Source organism: Thermobia domestica, chromosome 6 (genome assembly GCF_964235325.1).
Source record: "Thermobia domestica chromosome 6, izTheDome1.hap1.1, whole genome shotgun sequence".
Lineage (NCBI taxonomy): Eukaryota > Metazoa > Arthropoda > Insecta > Zygentoma > Lepismatidae > Thermobia > Thermobia domestica.
In genome coordinates this window covers 136,576,727-136,598,007 of record NC_137459.1, presented here as the reverse complement: position 1 = coordinate 136,598,007, position 21,281 = coordinate 136,576,727, and the positions used below count along the sequence as shown (strand labels likewise).

The following is a 21,281-nucleotide window of genomic DNA, read 5'->3' as shown; positions in this document are numbered from 1 at the left end:
GCTGAGATCTTTCTACAGAAGTCTGTAACTGACGTGGTTGGGTAGTTGTAGTACTTCGGACTAACAATATGAGTAATTTATGAGTATTGTGGTGGAGAACACTGGATGGACGATGACTGTGGGACGGGACCAGAACGCAGCGACGAGATTGTCTTGCCTTGATGTGCCTGAAGTGTATATGGGAAACCAGGGTCAGTAATTTGTTTAGAAAGAAAGGATAAGTATACTTCAAGATGATGTATGTTAGGAAGGCGAAGGAGTACTTAGAATTTGTAAATATTGGAATCAATTTCTATGTTAAGAGTATTGTTAAGTAAGAGGGTTGGCAACTTTTTTTTTCTTTCTTTTTTTTTTAAACGAAAATGGGAACGAAATAAGAAATTCTGAAATATGTAAGTACAGGGTTAGTAGTATATATTTAAATGTTACATATAGGTAGTTGGTTAAACATACATATCCCCATCAGGGTATAGAACGAGAAAAAAAACACTTTGATTCAAATATATTGAAGCTTTGATCCCAAAATGAGTACAATGAATCGTTCATTTCATACATGATTTACCTCGTATTACAACATTACCAACCATTGTAAGTACATTTACAATGTTGTGTAATGCGCGAAAACACATATCAGTGGCATCTAGAGTCCTTCAAAATAATCTTCCAAAGAGTCCACCACATACTGCCAATGATGTGAAAGGCGTCGAATACCCATGGCCTCATCATGAGCGAATCTTGTGATTTCACGGCCTACTGTTGTGGCAATGTCTTTACGTGTTCGAGAGCATGTTCCACGCAATGACTCATACAGTTTTGGTATTAGGTCAAAATCGAAAGGTGGTAAGTCTTGTAACTATGGTGGATGCTCGAGTACTTCTCATCCTAATTGCGTGAGAAGATTCTGCATACACAAACTGTATGGACTGTCATGTTGTCACGTAAGAACACATTCAGATCGTCTCTCCTGAACAGCCCGACATAAGTGTCGTAGCAGGAAATTGCAGGAGTAGTACAGTGCGTTCATAATTTGACCACATGCGGAACGAGATGGTAAAATAACTCGCTAATGTAATACGCTATGATGATCATTAACTTGACAGGGGAGGGATTACGGCAAAATTTCTGCCTACGTGGCGTGCCTGGATGACGCCATTCCGCGTTTCAGTTCTTTTGCATAGACCCTGGCCCAAAATTCATCAATGGTGACAACTCATCAATGTTCGATGAACTCTAAATGTCACTAGTACGTATTTCTTCAGCATAATTGCAATTGTACTTGTAATGATTTGTGATGTTATAATTCGAGGTAAATCAAGTATGAAACGTTCTACTCCTTTCTCCTTGTGTTATATCCTGATGGGAATATGTATGTCCATTCAACTCCCTACATACAATATTTAAATTAGATATATAATAACCTTCCATTTACATATTTCAAAATTTCATGCTTCGTTCCCTTTTTCGCTAAAAAGAAAGTTAAAACGAAAAATTTCTACGATCTACATTTACAAATTAATTGTAGTAATACTAGAGACTTTTCTCAGCTATTGAAGTACTGTATATTAGCTGTAGTAGTACTAAATATAGTTAATATAGCTTCTGCTACTGAATGCAATATAAGGTTTTGGCAATGAAGAAATGAGAGGTTCAATTCCACCGGTAAATGTGTTGCAATGATTATTGAAATGATTATTTTGCTACAAATATGTCAAAAACACGCTAAGCCTCCATGCAAACAAACGAAAAGTTTTAGCTTGATGATAAAAACCATTGACTCACGATCACTAGATTATACAATAAAATATTTATAGCATACATTTACTTTGGATGACCAAAGGAAGTACACTTCTTCGAATCGAAGAATTCTGGTCTCTGAAAGGTATCTCCGCAATTGGTTAATGTCAGTACTAAAGTTGTGTGCATAAGGGTGTAGACCGAAATCATTGAGTTGATTTTTATTTAGACATCTTAACAGAAGATTTACCCTATTTTCGCGAAACATTGTCTTACTTCGTCATCCAGCAAGTTAGAGTAGGTTATCAATAATGTTGAATTGGTGTGATTGAAAAATGTTCCATAAAATTAGAATGTATAATGTAAAAACCAATCCAGAATAGTCTCTCGTAACAATGGAGTTGGACGATGAAATCTGATAGCTAGAAAGGATTGAGTATTATATACACGCGTGGACTTTGCAGCCGAAAAACTCACTTAAGCGAGAGAAAAACAGCTCTTGTTTTTCGTATCTGACGTTATTGATTGTGAATCTCTCAACTCATTTGTTCATCCTGATATAAAATTTACTTTTCATTCATTCACCTATCTATCCTTTATTCACCTATTCACCCATCAATTAACAGTTTTTTTTTTCAACCAAGTTGTTCGTGGAAATCAAAGCCTATCTGATAATCCCCATGCCTACAGGATCAGCTTAGTTTTGACAAGAGAGAGTGCATACTGGATTATTCTTCTGCTGCTACACACACTTATTATACCCTTCCAGTTTTACTCTCGGATAATTTTATTTTTCCTATCACTTATCTGCTATTTGCAAATGATGCAAAAATATTAGCAAATCCTGTCAAAATTCTTGCCTACCCTGAAAGAACTAGTGTAAATATGAACAAAAAGAGGCGTTTCCTTTTCCTTCAAAAGGTCGTAATTCCCTAGAGTGCAAGATAAAGGGAAGTTTTCTTTGCGGCTGCTAAATAGATTGAATGGAAAGATACACCCACCGAACTATTCACTTGTCTTTGGAAAGCTTCAGTACACAATGAACCCTGACACTTAGTTCAATCACTTAATGTCTACTTCTTCAAGACATGGAACTTTGGAAAATATATTACAGGGATAGCTCTAGTTTATGCACCAAAACACGAAATATGACAGAGAAAGGACTTTTAAGTTATAGTATCTCAACCACAACCAGTATTCCATATTAATGTTTCAGAAATTAATCAAGTATACTTGGCACATGACCGGAATATTGGATAAAGAACTGAACATTTGTCAACTTCAAAGCAATTTTGTCTTTAAAGCTCGTTGTGGTATATGCACAGCCAACCACAGAAAGCGGGTACACATACTCTACTTGTTCTTTTCCCAATAATTTTCGACCGAATTAAGTACTTAAAAAAAATCAGTTTCGTACAAAGAATTGTGGTTACCCGTCAAAGAAACCTGAAGTGACAGAACCATTTGTTTCGACGTTACTGACAGAAAAACATGTAGGACGTGTGTGTTATTTATTTTCAACAGTGGCTGTATACGAAAGGTATTTGACTGTTGTTTTTATAACCAACTAGCATATATTACCCGCTTCGCAGGGTTGAAATAAATAATTTAAATACACATTGATATTGCTAATTTTCGATCATTTTAATGTATGTCACCCCTTCTCATTCGCAACAACTATAGATTCAACACTACTATTGGTCAGTTTTGACCATATATATATAGTTCCCCCTCCCCCATGTTGCGGGCCATGGCATCGGAAGTGTCACCGTTCATCTCAGCGACCCCAAAAAATGTGGATTCAGCACTAATAACGGTCATTTTCTATGATTTTTAAATATCTCTTCCCCCCTTCCCCAAATTGCGGGTTTGAATTTTAATTTAAACGGGGTCGAAAGTATCACTGTTCATCTAAGGGACCCAGCAAACTATAAATTCGACACTGATAGTGGCCATTTTCGATCATTTTTATATATCTCTTTCTCCCCCTCTTCCAAGTGGCGGACCTGATTTTGTATTTAAACCGGATCGAATGATCCCGAAAACTATGGATTCGACACTAATTTAGTCATTTTCGATCATTTTTAAATGTTCATCCCCCTCCCCTACGTTGTACTCTCCACGTCCCCAACTATCAGACCCGAACTTGGATTGAAACAGCATCAGAAGTGCCACTGTTTCTCTCATCGACCCCAAAACTATGGATCCAACACTAATATCGATCATTTTTCATCATTTTTAAAATTTCTCTCCCCCCATGTTGCATCGTCAAAGTAAATAGCCTAAAGTAATCCGTGCCCCTAAACTCATGTATGTTGAAAATTTGATTGAGATCGGTCGGATGGTTCAAGAGTTATTAGGTTTTATATATTTTTCCTTTCTCCTCCACCTCCCCTAAGGTCCACCGTCAAAGTGATATGGTAAAAACCACTCCAGGTCCGAAGTTCATCCATATTGAAATTTTTTTAAAGATCGGTCGGGTGGTTTAAACGTGATGAAGTCACAAAGACGGTCACCTTTGTTTTTATTCTTTTATATATATATATACTAGCAGCGTTCACCCCGCTTCGCTGCGGTCACCCCGGAACGCAATAAACTTTGTTACTTAGATAATTTTTACTTTTTCGCTTTCAAATTGCATCGCCTGTCATTTATGTTAACCCGCCGAGTCACGTGGTCATGCGGGTTGCATATACATACGTTTATTTTTACCTATGATGAACTATGGAGACTTGAATGGTCCATTATCTCAAGACACTTGTAATTAAAAATTAAAGTGATATGATAAAAACCATCTAGGGTCCAAATCCTAACAACCCCCCAAAAATGAAAGAAATCGGTTCAGCCGTATTAGCGTGATGAGTTCACAAAGGATTTGTACGTTCTCTTTTATATATATAGATATATATATCTCCTTCCCATTCCCTAGGTTGCACCGTAAAAGTGAAAAAACGAAAACATCCCAGGCCCAAACCTTATCTATGATTAAAGTTTGATCAAGATAGGTCAGGTAGCTAAAGAATTATTAAGTTTAATTTATTTTTATAGATTTATCCCCTCCCCTCCCCATACCCTAAGTTCTAAAGTTAAAGTGATATGATAAAAAGCACCTTAGGTCCGAACCTCATCTATGTTGATTTTTTTTTTAAAAAGATCGGTCGGGTGGTTTAAGCGTGATGAAGTCACAAAGATAGTCACTTTTTTTTTTACTTTTTTGACATATATATCTTCCCCTCCCCTTCATTGCACTGTAAAAGTGAAATGAAGAAAACGTCACAGGCCCGAACCTTATCTATGTTGAAAGTTTGATCGAGATCGGTCGGGTGGTTCAAGAGTTATTAAGTATTATTTAATTTTTTCTGTCCCCCCTCCCCTAAGTTGTACCGTCAAAGTAAATAGCTAAAAACACTCCCAGGGCAGAACCGCATCTACGTTGAAAATTTGATCGCGGGCGGTTCAAGAGATTAAGAGTCACAAACATAGTCACTTACAATTTTATAATATAAGATATTCATTTTAAAATATTTGTTACATTCACTCTGTCATTAAACTCCAAATGTGCAGATCTTGGCAATAATTTTGATATTTTAAATCAAAACCTCTATTTTTTTTATGCGTTTCCTATTCTATAATATTTCTCTAATCCCTTTAGTTTCCGGGCTAGTATTTCTATTGTAACATTAGAGCTCCTTCGTGGCTAAGCGGTTAGCGTACGCGCCTTTGGCGTGGGAGACACGGGTTCGATTCCCGGTGGGAGCTCATGTGGTTCGGATCCCACGTTAATCAGTAGGTCCACGTCTCATATAGCCTCGCTGCTGAACGGGACGTAAAACTCAAAATCAACTCAACTCAACTCAACTCTATTGTAACATTTCAACATTTGTGGTTACAATACTATAGAATATCCTCTGACTGTGGTAGGACTGATCTTTCCTTATAAATTTACTAAGACAGTGTTCGACTAAAGTATCATTAATGAACATATTACACTTATGTCAAATTCCATACCAGCAATACAACGGACAATAAACCCCGTAATGAGGTTGCAAATAAGATTTCTTAAAGAAAGAAAGGAAGGAAAAAACTTGATCAGGTAAAACGTTCGTCTTTTTGCAAAATTGTACTGAGTTGTCATATAAATGAGTTTTTTTCTTCTTTTCTTTTTACCTCAAAGTTACTTGAATTAACATGAAAAATGCTTTAAGATAATCTTGTTGTAGCTCTGTTTATACTCTACAACATAACTTTTCAATTTTTTTCTATAATGTGCTTCTTTGTAAACTCAGAAAACTCATTCCCCTTTAGGTCTAGCACTCGGAAACACCATGTTCCCTTTTTTACGTATAATATTTAACGTGAAAGTGAGGAACTTTTGAATTATAATTGCTAATGGAATGTACCGAGCACAATGTACATAATAAAAATGATATTGAGCTTTTTGTAATTTCCTTTTATTATGTCTCCCCCCTCTCGTCTTTCAATAAAAGAGAAAAAGAGAGAATCAAGTTTTATTTATTTATTTAAGTCATATAGTGTTAGTAAAGAAGTTTCATTTTGCCACTTTGTCTTCAGTTATTTCCTTTAGCACCACAAAGTGCCAAAAATAAATAAATAAAAATGCTGGAACTAGTTCAGTAATAGGCAAAAGGAAGGAAGGACGAGAACGTTCTTTAAGCTGAGGAGAGCCTTCGTAAGTTATTGCGCTGAGTCATATCGTTCTGACAGCACTGAAAATTCTACTACACGTGCTTTTGTCACAATATTCACGGCCCATTTATGATCTCAATATGAACTGGAGGTTAGAAAAAACTGCTACTATCAAATTCTGCATCTAATTAGACTAATCTGTAACTGAGGCAGTTTCAAAGAGTTGTCACAATGAAACAGTGTGTCATGTCACATGTATGATGTTCTGAGTAGCACTCGGGTTTCAAAAACGATAGAACACTGATGGAAGACGAAGAGTTCACAATGTGATCTTCCGCCAACACAAACTCGAAAGTGTTATACAATTAGTGAATTTGCGCAGAGGATTGTAATAATAATAATAATAATAATAATAATAATAATAATAATAATAATAATAATAATAATAATAATAAATCAAGACCCTTAGGACATGACATCAATGTACCATACAGAACATTAACATGCTAGTAGAATGTTGACAAGAAATCATAAGCAATACAGGAATATATTATACAACTAACTGATTCGTTAAAAGTTAAAAAATACAAAATGAACTTATCTGACTACCTAATATTTACATTATCAAAAATGAATGGTAACATGCTCTTCATAGATCTGAAAGCCAAATATTTTCTACTATAACTTTCAAAATAAGGGGAAGGAAAACGGATATAAATGCCACATTTCATCCTGCATGCAATCTTAGATGCCTTTCCTAGTCTCAAGTGACTAAAAAAAGGTTGATTCTACGCATGCGAGAGGATAAACTGACAGCCGAATAATATACTGCTCAAGAACCATTACATTAAAGCCAGAACTGAGTTCGCAGAATTTTTAAAAACGCATATTAGGAAAAGACGAAAATGCATATCAATAATCACTACAAATGTACTGAATCAACAGCAGAACAACAACTCAAAACACCGTAAGTACGCATTTACGCGTGTATAAAGGACTTTTCCTTCCTTTCTGTCTTTCTTTCTTTTTCAAAATAATAATAATAATAAACAAAAGGCCAAAGAGAACTATGATGCGGTTGGTTAGTCCATTTCAGTTTACCGTCACGTTTTAGCATCGAAGCTATATACGACAGGTCCTACTGTTTAAAGTCAGATCCGAAACATTACTCGAGTTTATATGGGAAACAAAGAAAAATGAAATGACATCTTTCAGTTTAACGTCCCACGCATATGCTTCTTAGGCTAAGAGGAAAATGAAATGAAATCTTTAAGTTTTACGTCCCACGGTTATGCCGGTTAGGCTAAAGGAGACGGTGATGATGAGAGATGAGTGAAATGGTGGAATGAAGAAAGTGGGAGGAAACGGGAGAACCCCGAGAAAGCCCACGAGCACGGTGTTTGTCCACCACAAAGTCCACACGGCGCGAGCTGGGATCGAACCAGGGACCCCAAGCACCGGAGGTGAACGCTCTACCACTGAGCCACCGCGCTTTTAGGCTAAGAGGGACGGATGATTGAGCCAAGCGAATTATGGTGGAATAATCAGTGTTGAGTTGATTTGGAGTTTGACGTCCTTTTCAGCAGCGACGCTATATGAGACTGGGAATAATCTGTGGAATGAGTATGTGGGAGAAAACGGGAGTACCCGGAGAAAACCCAGAACACAATGTTGTCTACCACAAACTTATTTGACAGGAGATCGAACCAGGGATCCCATGCACCAGAGGTAAGCGCTGTACCACAGAGTCACCATCCCCCCCCCCTTTCTGAGGAAAGAAAGCCGCATCAGGATACACTACAGGATAAACATAGTCGTGAAGAATCGTATTTTTCGTCCACGGTGTAGCTCGGTGCTCTCCGAGAATGGTAACTGCTATAGATATGTCTGGGTCAACGGTTCGCTGGCAACTGCTCAACGCATTACTGTTGGCACGCACGCTCTTGCGCCTGTTTCTGTTCGCCCTGAACCACAAAGGCTTCAGGGTACAAAGAACACCCTGGTGTCACTGGCGTGCAAAGTGGCAGAGGGTTATGTTTTCCGAGAAGTATCACTTCAATCTGTCCTACAGTGATGAGTGCATACACGTTAGACGCTGTCGTGGGGATTGTAATCTTGTACCATAGTGTCTCTTAAAGTGTCATAGCTACCGAACGGTAGATGACGTTATGGTAAGCTACGACGGGTACAACACGTGGTTCCGTCTGCTATGCAACCTCGCCAGTGACGGCTGGATCAGAGAAGATCTACTACAGGCCCTCCGTTCATACAATTTCGGACGCCATATTTCAGCGAAATAATGCCCGGCCTCATATTATATCTTAGTTTGCACAAAACTTCCAGAAAATACAGATACCCTGTTGTTTCTTGAGCTTGGACTGTCGCCTGACATAACGCCCATCGAACACATGTGGGATAGGGTTGGTCGGTGGTTCGTTTGTCACAATCCTCCGCCATTGTCGAAGTCTTGTGGACTCACATACAAGCAGCATAGCAGTCACTTCTTCAGGAAAACATAACCCTGTCCGATATGATGTCACGACGTACGTAGGCTCTTGATTGCAAAACGTGGTGGTTTTGGACCATACTAATTTATCAAGGTCAGATGTATTGTACGATCATGAATTGTAATAATTTCTGTATAGTCAATGTGGTATAAATTTCATTCCACTCGTGTCTCTCTTGGTATTGCAATTTTCACAAACACCAATCTTAACTATATTTAAAACTACATGAGCTGACATAATACATTGAACACTTCCTGTATGGCTACAATGATTAAATTTGGCATGATTGTAGCTTTTCGTAGCTAATCGACAAAAAATGCCAAAGGTGAATATTTTTAATTTTTAGGGGGTCTAAAGAGGGGCTGAAGAATTTCTCCATGTTATTTAAATGGGCCCTTTTTTGGACCTATAATCTCACGTTTTAGGTGCTTAGAATTGAAATAAAAACTTGAAATTTGGTATGCTTGTGCGTTTTCGTTAGCATACCTAAGTAGATCAATAAAAAAAAAAAAAAAAAAAATAAAATAAAATAAAAACACTTTAGAGTGGTTTTATAGGGAACTGAGAAATCTTTCCCATGTTATTTATATGGGACACCTTTTACACCCCCAAATTATTGAGCACTTCCTGTAGGGCTACGATGATTAAATTTGGCATAATTGTAGCTTTCCGGAAAGTAAATATTTATTTTTTTTAGGGGTCTAAAGGGGGATGAAGAAATTCCCATGCTATTTAAATGGGCGTTTTCTTGGGATACAAAATCTTATCTTTTAGACAGTTGAAATAGGAAAAGAAACAACAGAATTGTGGGTTCGAGAGGTGCCAGGCCGTAGGCCGAGCAAAGACTGTGTGGGAGCGAAGCCCCCGCACGGTCAAATTCAGGAAATATGAAGAGCAAGTTCACGAAATTCACTGTTGATTCGAAGGCCGATAGATAAGAACTGCGAGGCCGTAGACCAAGCAAAGTCTGGAGGTCTGGGAGCGGAGCCCTCAGCTAGCCAAAGGCTAGTCTATATCATAAAATTGAAAGTGACTATGTTTGTGACTCTTAATCTCTTGAACCGCTTGACCGATCTCGATCAAATTTTCAACCTAGATGAAGTTCGAACATGAGATGATTTTTGTCTTATCATTTTGACGATGTAACTTAAAGGAAGGGAAAGACATTTACAAATAATCGAAAATAACCGATATTGGTGTCGAATCTATAGTTTTTTGAGGTCGCTGAGATGAACAGTGACACTTGTGATGCCATTTAAATCCAAATTCAGCCCCGAAAAAAAAAATATATATATATATAATCAAAATGATCAATATCAGTGTCGAATTCATACTTTTCGGGGTCGCTGAGGTGAACAATGACACTTCCGATGCCGTGGACCGGAACATGGGGAGGAGAGGGGATATATTAAAAAATCATCGAGAATGACCAATATCAAGGAGCACTTTAGGAATAGTAAAAAAAAAAAGTGACTAACAAAAAGTATTACTATTTTTTCTTAATTTAACCCAGCGAAGCGGGTAATTGATGCTAGTAATTACCTATATACGTATACGTACATATAGATATAGGCATTAAATCCAGGTTTATTGTATGAATATTAGGAGAGAGGCTTCTCGTTAGTACCCTAAGCCTACAGAATTTGATTCAGGGATTGAAATCAATAATCCACAAAACAGGTTGCGAATGGGGAAATTAGGAAGTGATTACACAGAAGTGACAAGTGGGTATATTGAATTCAATGCCATTATCACGAATATAGATATAGTGAACTGGCTTTAATGGAATTAGAATGAGTATCAAGACCCACTTTACCATTGAACAACTGAAATATACATATTCAGAAAAAAAATCGTCCATTATTTTATCTTATTTTTATTTTTCTGTCCAACAATGACCTTTAATTGCGACTTAAACAGTATATATTTCCTGTTTAGTATCCCCAATACATTGATCTAGAACTGTATTCATAACTTAACAACCAGAACCCTGCACAACGTAATATCACATATAACTATATAGCAGGGTAACGTCTACAAGCATCCAAAGTTGTTTCTGATTGGTATCGTTTTCGAAAATCGGACTAAAAATTAACCGCCCGCAACTACGGAATCAAAAGCTTGTAGAACCTGATACTTCGCACGCTTATATAGCTGGTCAGAGTCTACCACTATGTGAAGTTTGATCTCCCATAACTCAGGAACCGAAAGCTTGCACAACAAAATACTGCACATAATTATGCAGTAGGTTAACGTCTATCAGCACCCCAAGCTTGATCCTAATCGGATAAGTTCAGAGTATGGGTTTTTGTTTCCGAAAATAAGACTCAAAATTTGACTTTCTATATTTTAGGAACCGAAAAGCGTTATAATATAATATTTCATACTTGTATACATATAGAAGGTATACAAGGGTCAACCATAATGTCAAGTTTGCCCGATGCGATGAGATCGGTTCAACTCCTACGATATATCTAGTGTCCTTCATTTTTCAGGGGTGGAAATCAAATGAAGGACGATAAAATAATTAAACGGCTCAGTTACCAGTTTATTTATTAGAACTACGCAGTGGGCTTATAAGATTGTATTGTTAGTACATCCGTCCGTTCATTATTATGCGCGAAAACTATTGAAACGATGCGATTTTTTTGCGCAATAGATAGCTAGATCAATTATCTCGATCGAATTCGTAATGGAGTCAATTCATGAACAACTTGACGCGTAATGAAGATTTTAACGGTGACAAACTATATCCCATACCCCATACATACAGGAGAATCTTCGTACATAGTTTTTTCTTTGCAGTAGATAACTAGAGCCATTATATTGATTGAGTTCGTTAATAGTCAATCTGTTAACGTATTAACGAATAACAGCGACTTTAACGGTGATAATCTATACTCCATATCTAATAAATGTAAGCGGTTTCTGTTTCTTACAACAAATAACTATAGCAATTACCTCGACCGAGTTCGTTAATGGAGCCAATCTGTTAACATATTAACAGGTAACTTTAACGGTGACTCTCTATACCTCATATCCCATGCAAGTCAGCGAATTTTAAAATTGTTTTTTTGCAGTTGGTAACTAAAGCGATTATTCCAGTCAAGTGTGTTAGTGGAGTCAATCCATTAATGTATTGATGGGTAACGGTGACTTCAATGGTAGTTATCTCTACCTCATATTCCGTGCCTGTAAGCGAATTTTTGAATTATGTTTTCTGTAATTGATAACTGAAGGGATTATATCGGCCGAGTTCGTTAATGAAGTCAATCCGCTAACGTCTTAACTGGTAACGGTGACTAACGGTCTCTAGCCATATCCCATACATAGAAGTATTTCACCTAATGTCTTTACCAGAATTTATTTTTATATCAATCTCTGTTTCTTAGTATGCATTATCGTTGTATACTACTTCCATACTAGCCAATTCAGAAGGATTCAAGCGAAATTTCGACCAACTCTATACATTATTATTATAATCATAATTGTTTCTGTAATAATTATCAAACCCTCCGTACATTTTCAAGGAACACGATTTTATCATTCTAAAGATTTCCGTTTGGTTTGTAAATGCATTTACAATTACTCACTCTTCCAAAACTTCAAAATTAATTCTAAAACCAGAGTAATATGCGAAAGAATTCGAGTTCAATTTAAATATTTAAATACAAAATCAATCTCGGTGAACATATATATACATAAAGTTTACCTCAGTGAACGGATACGTGTAATGGTGTAATGGTAGAAGTCCTAAATTTGAAACGTTTTGTTTACCTTTTCATTAAACATATCTCGAGAATTTCGTTATGACAGTTCATAAAACGAACTCAGTTGAAATAATAATAATAATAATAATAATAATAAATAATAATAATAATAATAATAATAATAATAATAATAATAATAATGATAATGATAAAAACACTTTTTCCATTCTGCGCACGAAGCTAGACGAAGAAGGAAACAGGTATCGCTTTCCCGATAATTAAATGAAATTGTTTCGTGTTAGGTTTAATACAAGAATACACAGTTTTTCACGCTATTTGTATTTCTATCACAATATTGTTCACTTTAATAATTAAACAAGTGAGTTTTGTTTCACAGTGTGAAACTACAGTAATTTCCAAATTGATGGAATTAAATACTCAAATTTTGAAGTAGTGCATCTACCTATAATTACTGGTTGCAGTAGACTAATAAGATCAAAAATAGAAACTGTTCCTCGGGCTCTCAATCCTTATCAAAAAGTTATTATTCACTCTACCTTACTCTTTTTGTTCTATGACGATCAAAGTTGAAAACAGATCAACTTGAGGCCACTCTGGACTTCGTCGCTGCGCCTCGAAGAACCGCTATGTGACATTTTTGTCGAAAATGAGTCATGCCGTGCAAATAAAAGCCTGAAAGCTGTCAGGCAGCGTTCCTTACACTGTGATAAGTGAATATTGAATTGTTTCGCCACAGCAATGAAAAGATAATTGATTGAAACTAAATTCTTCAAGTTCTCATCGCGTATGTATTGATCCTCTATGTGCATCTAAAGGAGGAAAAAATAAACCATGTGCTACGTAAACACAAAAATAGTAATATAATATTGTTGAAGCAAGCTACAACAATGTCCAATGTATAATATACGCAGAACCAATTTTATTATATTTTTCATGTTTTTCCATGTATATTTGGCATAATTTTAAGTTTGGAATGTTTTTGCTTCTTCTGAAAAGTTGTGGTTTTAACACATAGCGGTTCTTCGAGGCGCAGCGACGATACATGGTTAGGAAGGAGATAGAATCTACTATTGGAAGCTGAATCGATTGCAGAAAACTTCATCTCGATATCTCTTACCGCTTTTGTTCTATGGAAACCGGAGTTGCAGAACATTTGAACCACTTCCTGTTTCGGTAGTGTGTTGCAGGTTGTGATAGTATGTTATCTTGGGACCCTGAATCGTTTGCTGAAAAACGCTTGTCGCTCATATCACTTTTGTTCTGTGACGATAAATGTTGAAACCGGAAATGGATAATTTGAACTACTTACGATATATATTTATACAAAACATAGCAAAACATTACAATAGTTTGATGCAGGAGACTTACAATATCTAACAGTTCGTATCACAGAGGATAAACTAAGCGTCATCCATGCCTCCAGAAATAACAAGATAGTATAAGGCTATATCTACAACTATCCAAAGCCAGAGCCCAGAAAAACATGCAACATACTAGGGTACTCGCCACTGATGGAGAATGTTGTATCCTGCATGTTACGGCCTCCAGCTTTTGTAGGTGGACGAGAGTGAAGATCTCCTGGAGTAGAGGCTACATTCACTACTTCATGCACAGGTTTGCGTTCAGGAGCTGCAGTACCATTCTGCGCAGGCATCACATCATCATCTGGTCCACGGACTACTGGTTTCGGTGTTCTTTGCTGGAAAAAATATATATATTATTAATTAAATACATAAAACTATAATGCTACCAAAACGTGTTACTTTGTAAACTATGTATGTCTGAAGCACTGAAGGTATATGAGAGTTTAACATGCAATCCAAACAATCCGAACCACGTGAGTTCTCACAGGGATACAAGCCAGGTCTTCCGCACCACGACGAGAACGTTACCCATTTTTCATATAGCCAGCACTATTCTTTTAAACATTATTAATTTTACCACATAACTCATTTGTATGGAACCAACAAAAATATTTTGCTGATTTCTTCCAGTTGTTTAAATTTGCTTGCTTTGCAACCAATCAGGACGCGTAGAATAAGATACCCATGCTGAGTCTGGCATCTTCTTTTCCACAAAAATGCATTATAGTAGCCAGACACCATGAATACGTTATATTACGCGTTCTGGTTAGCTGCAAAGGAAGCGTCAAATTTAAACAAGTAGAAGAAATCAGCAAAGCGTTTTTGTTGGTTGCATACAAATGAATGATGTGGTGAATTTAATAATGTTTGAAAGAATAGTGCTGGTTATATGAAAAATTGTTAGTGTCCTGGTGCGGGAGACCCGGCTTTGTATCCCGGTAGAGCTCACGTGATTTGAATATCTATACATACCTGGGTCGGACATGTAATAGTGACAACTACTTAATCGCTATTAGTACAAAGAGATTCTAGTATGAAATGAAGTCGCAGAATTCTCAACAACTCATTGTCATCGACGTGGAAATCATATTATCCCTGTAACAGTGCCTGTTTTGTTGATGGTTCTGACGGAGCGATTTTATTTATTTATTTATTTTTTAATTTGAGTTTCAGTTTAGCGTCCCTATCAGCAGCGAGTTCTGACATAGCAGTCTATCGTATATGGAAACTCGGGAATAGACTGGAAGCGAATACTTCATCTTTAGGTTCAAATCAATCACATTGGCTTAAATCTGGTGGACATGGTTCATGAAGAGCACTTTTCAATCCCAGTGAACGAACAAATTACCGACTAACTATTCCCAAGATTTCTGCATGGAACAGACCGCTCCGTCTTAATAATCAACAGAATAGGCGCTGCTACAAGGATACTACAACTTCTACGTCGCTGGCAACGAGTTGTTAAGAACTCTGGAGACTTGCATACATTAATGAGAGGAGAAAACACTCGATTTTTAAGTTTATACACAAAGTCCTCTATAGGTGCGAATTCTAATGCAAAGAGTAAAAGAGTGAGTGACTGGACCAGCACTCGAACCCGGGACCTCCAGCATACCGTGCCGATACGTTAACCACTACGCCACCCAGTCAACTTTCCAGAACAGCCAGCCACTTTCTCACTCTCGAAGTCGTACTCTCATCTCGGACCACGTGGCTTGTAATACAGACCCCTGCTTGATTGGACAATCCTGTGTTCTTATACTGAGTACCTTATGACGGTTGTGACTTTATACATATGAATGAGAGGAGGAAACAACCTATTTTATTATTTTACACACCAAGTCCTCTATAGATGCGAATTCTAACGTAAAGAATCAAAAACTGACTGACTGGAATGGGACTTGAACCCAGGACCGCCGGCATGCCGCGCGTTAACCACTACACCACCCAGTCCGCTTCCCAAAACAGCCACTCACTGTTTTAATTTATATTTTTCGTTTTTTAAATATATTTTTATAGCTATATTAAATTTCCTTCTCTCCTCTACTCTCACGGAGCCACTTGTCCGATTACTTGAATTTTCCTATTCTATACTCTCAATTTTCAACCTGCAGAGACTATTACACAACTTTACATTTCAATATAGTACCCAACACGATGCTTCATATACATCGTTTCTTTGTTCTGTAATTTTCTTTTTCTTCCGATTTCTTCTTGTCCTATCTGATGATTGTAGCGAAAACGCTTTATCAGATAGGAAGAAGAACTAGGAAAAAAAGATTTTTTTTTTTTAATAGTAGCTTTTAAGAATGTAGGAAGGGTGCCATGATTGAATGCAGGTCAGTGTATTAATGATATATACATTAAAACCTTTCTAAGGTAAACAACTACTGTTCCCTCGGAAACTATTCAATTTAACTAAGTTTGTGCTCAAGCGTCTGAGATAGAAAGCTTGAGCCTGCATAGCAATGTGTGTTCAAGTTTCCTTCAGAACCAGAAAAGGAAGTAAAAAAAAGAAAGTGGAGTCCTACATAAAGGAGGCTATAGTCCGCGTCACCCGAATTGGCGTGTCACATAAGCCAATAAGCTCGCATTACCCTTTTATTAAACCTTCAGGGAGGAATCTTAATCATTCATAATAGATTTTGTTCGTATTTGTGGACAATTATGAATGATTAGACTCCTCCCTGAAGGTTTAGTAACAGGGCACTGCGAGGTTATTAGCTGACGTCACATGCCAATTCGGGTGACGCGGACTATAGTACAATTTCAGACGTTTTATTGTATATAAAGTTCATATGAAAAGCATATATTATATTATATGTATATCACTAGTTACTACAAATAATTCCAAAATAAATTTGATGTTTGGTGGTGCTGTACCTCTTCTCGCTCCTTTATTTGATCATAAACATAGGGTGAAAATACGGGAGTAGGAATAAACCTTCCGAATCCTTGTACTGCTTTCAATTCGCATTCATCCACACAAACACGCCCATTGATTATTACATACTCTGCTACGCCATGACATTCCATACCCTGGAAGAAATAATATATAAGAATAAGAAGAATAAGAAAAAGGAAAACGGAGGTATTTTATCCATGATTTAAAATTAAATTATGCTTTTATATTAGCCAGCAATCAAGAGCAACAGAATTACAAGAAAATATTAACAACCCACTATATATTAATTATCTTTATTCTAAATATAATCTACTTCTTTGCAAAAGTTTAAAAATAAAATCTACATAATTTAGAGTCCTAAAACCAGATAAGAAAGAAAGAAAACAATATTACTTAGAAGCTGGAGATTTTAGGATATCATGTATTAGGTTAAATAAAATACGATTTCTCACTGTTTGTTGGAGTTTACCAGGAAGGTTATATAAGATGTGAACCTACAGCATAATATAGGATCCGAACCACATGTGCTCTTACTAGGTTTACCACACGTCGCACCAAAGGCAACTTCATGAAACTGACATTTCAGAATTCCTTCTTCTAATTTGTTAATCTCGCTAGCTCATTATACATAAATAAACAACATACGATAATAATACTTTCTAGAAATCATTAAGTATGAATATTATGAATTTGGCACTCCTGTAAATACATTAGCTATTACATTAGTTGAGTTTGCTGTTTAGTAAATTACCACGATACTGATAACAATTACAATTTAATATTTTTCTATTATTGGATTTTTTTTTTTTTTTTTTTTTTAGATTGACTTTCCCTGTTTATGATGCTTCTATGGTATTTCTATGAGTTTGTTATTTGGTAAGATTAGATTTACTAAATGATAAATACTTCTAAATACCTGAAGCTTACAATTATTTTTATGCTATTTACTGTTCTGTTCCATGCTTATATTAACGTTCAATTTGGCGTAAGTGGATTTTAAGCGCAGTTACAAAGTAATTTTTCTCCTGATACTAAAGTATATCTTTTATAATATTAATAAAGTAAAAGGCAGGCCCGTAGCCAGTATGATTTATTAGGAGCGGGGGGGGGGGAGGCAGAAATGAAGACTGAGGGGGCAATGAAAAAGATAGCAAAGAACATTATAAAATTGTATATTTATTTATTATTTACAGAATCTGCATTTATTTTTGAATTATCGAAACCGTAAACTTTTGTTTCATTTTTGTGTGCTTAATACAAGCTCTCTGCGAGATACTTGTTTCATATTAATAATTAAAATTGAAGTATTTACTTTTAAACATTAGAACAAAATTATATTACAGAAATATTAGATTACATCAACACAAAATAGAAGTATATGTTTTGTACAACGTTTGAACTCACTTTTCTAAATTCTAAAATAAGCGAGACATTACAGTTTATTAATATTCATAAAATAACTTTGTGGCCTATGATACGGTTGTTTCAAAGCCCACCTGGTACCCTTGGATGCTTGTCATGGTTGCAATAATAGGGTACAATTTGAAATTCTTGAAATGGGTAAAGAGAATAGAAGATGTCTGGTACATCTAGCAAGAAACATATAATTTTACACAGAAATGAGTAGAATTCGCGAAGTTGAATTTAATTTGGTAAATATAATTGCAAGAATTTCACTGGTTTTGAGTCAGTTTGAAAATTCTCTTTAGCGTTAATTTTCGATAGGGGCAAAAAAATAATTTAGAAGGGGCAGTGCCTCCTTTAGCTCCTCCCTAGCTACTGCCCTGGTAAAAGAGGACATTTCGTGTAGCTACGCAAGGGCAAGAACCATAGTGTCGAGAACTAATACATTTGAGAGTATCAGTTCTTTGTTCTTCTCTGTAAAAGTGGTTGGATGGGTGGAACATTATGAAAGAGCGCAATATTGCTAATATTAATTTTTTTTTACTGTATAAAGGAGAAATTAAACAAGCATTATTTTATACTCTTTCTTTAAGGCAAACGATAAATACAATACAGACTTTTAGTGCCCTTGCATTCTTTACGTTCTAAGAGTTTATGCTACTGTTTATATGAACACCCGTTAACTATATTGTTGGGCGGAAAGTGTTTGCGAATATGTGAATGGCCGGTACGTTGTTAGGAAAGTTTTATATGTAAACAATATAGATGATTATGTCGGTAGATTCGAGTTAATTTTTTGGATATGAATAGTATTAAGATACGCAGTATAGTAAAATTGAGATTTAGTTGTGGAATTACAAATATGGTTGTGTTGTTGAAGAATGACTTGGGGCAAAGATAGAGAATAAATAATTATGTGAAGAGCTCAAGTTCTGTGGCCTATCGTGTACAGAGAAAATATAGGTCAGTTAAATGGAATATCAATATATGTAATAAATAAATTAAATATATTGATTCTACATTTGGCGCAGTCGGTAGGACCACAATATTAAAACAAACTAGAAAATTTTACGCAGCAAAATGATCTTGTCGAAACTACCTACATAATCATCTATATTGATTACACATAAAACTTCCCTAACAACGTACCAGCCATTCACATATTAGCAAACACTTTCCGCTCAACATATATGTAATCCAGATTATGTTTTCCTAAACGTATATAACTTACTGATATACTGTGAAATAATTTATGCTATATGATTCTATCCAGAAGTTTCTGCATTTCAGAATAAGAAATAACCTGACCTAATTTTACCAAATACCCATATGTTAATTAATATTTAAATCTTAAAGTTACTTGTAAAATGTTAATAAGACTTGCCTTAAATATTTCTATAACCCCAAAAAGTATTGAAATTAATGTTAGTTCGCAATTTACATAATGGAGTTGAGCATGCGGAAGCTAATCTCTACATAAGTATTTTTTTTTCTTGGCGCATGCTATTTATTTTCGTAAAATATAAAATTGTTATTCATTTAAAAATATACTTACTGGATTTTAATAAAGAGTGTGTTGTTTTGACAATAACAGCTTAAACATTAAGGCAAAAGTCTACGGCTACCATTACTAATTTAAGGTTCAGTGATAATATACTCTTTTAAAAGTCTACCATCACGTTGTAGTCACATCTGAAAATTTTATTTTTCTTTCTTTTCTGTTTTCTGGCCGATAAAGTTATATCATTTGTTTTCTTCGAGAATTCCGTTGCGTTTTTTTCTTTCTTTCTTCAGATTTGACAAAAGATGAAAGAGAGGTTACAGTATTGATGTAAGTGCAATGAAGTATAAGAAAACTTATGGATAGCATTTATCCCACACAAAGTCTGGGGCTGGCATCTAATACTGAGATCTTCCTTCGATTTCAGATATTTACGTGATTTTTTAGATCTTTTTATTTATTTATTTATTTATTTTTGTTCATCGTGCCATATTATAACTTACTACAGAAAAAAAAAAAATACAATGTTGGTGAATACTGTTTCAAAAAGCAACACTTCATTTGGCAGAAATCATTAAAAATTCAGACTAGAAGTTACATTCTCTTAATAATAACACTTTAGGAGACACACTAATTACAAAAGATACTAAGAACGTGAAATTATTACTCAGAATACAACAGAACAATACTTCATAATCTCTGAATCGACCATGACAGAGACATAATTTAGCTATTAGGATAATACACTCAATGTAAATGAAGAAGCAAACTTGGCAGTAAGGCCATATATCAGGAGATTTGTAATTGGATTTCAAAACCTTTTATTTCTCTAAGAGCATTTTTTTGTACATTGGTAAAAATTGAAAAATTAACACTTGAAAGGTAGTGAGAGACGAAGATCATATTTGCATGGGTTACTAGTGAAGGTACATGCAATGTTCAATGGCATTGCGCTGTGAAGTGAGCGCAGGAGGACGCATATATGGACCATGGGAACTCTGATCCCGCAGTAATTGTTGCCGACGTGCCAAAGTAGTAGACTATTGCTTCCAAAGCCATGCTGTGCGTCATATTAGACTCTCGTTGGAGATCTGCCAAGGCGGGCATACAACTACTGACATGGTATTTTGACACATCTTATACACTCTGTCCATACGTGAAGAACCTTGTGCTCGCATATATTGTGTGTGACTTGCTAATCATATAGAGTGTAGAAGATATATTGTGCATATACAATTTAAATTACGTAGTATCATGGCTTCTGGGTGTTCCTATTTCATTTTCTACCAATGTATTTAAATGTTAACAATATATAAGCCTTATATTAGATCATGTAAAATGTAAGGTAATGAAACTTGATTAATCAAATACTTAGCACAAGATAAAGTTAAATAGGGTTGAAACGTGATTAAAACAGTCATTTCCAACTGGCTAATGTACACCGTCAGAGGACGCCTTTTTGTTCGAAGTAAGACAGAGAAACAGTAA

At 35.8% G+C, this 21,281-nt stretch overlaps 1 protein-coding gene across 5 annotated transcripts in view; it reads right to left on the bottom strand.

The window, feature by feature from the left end:
• The window catches only part of CRMP (Collapsin Response Mediator Protein), a 502,151-nt gene that overhangs the window by 31,001 nt on the left and 449,869 nt on the right, over positions 1–21,281 (bottom strand). For 4 of the 5 annotated variants that reach the window (XM_081762168.1, XM_081762170.1, XM_081762169.1 and 1 more), the window contains 2 exons: positions 16,867–17,022; positions 14,114–14,318 (listed from right to left, as the gene is read on the bottom strand). In XM_081762168.1, coding sequence (XP_081618294.1) covers positions 14,114–14,318; positions 16,867–17,022 — 361 coding nt within the window. The remainder of the gene's footprint in view (positions 1–14,113; positions 14,319–16,866; positions 17,023–21,281) is intronic. The other variant, XM_081762172.1, reaches the window with a different exon arrangement.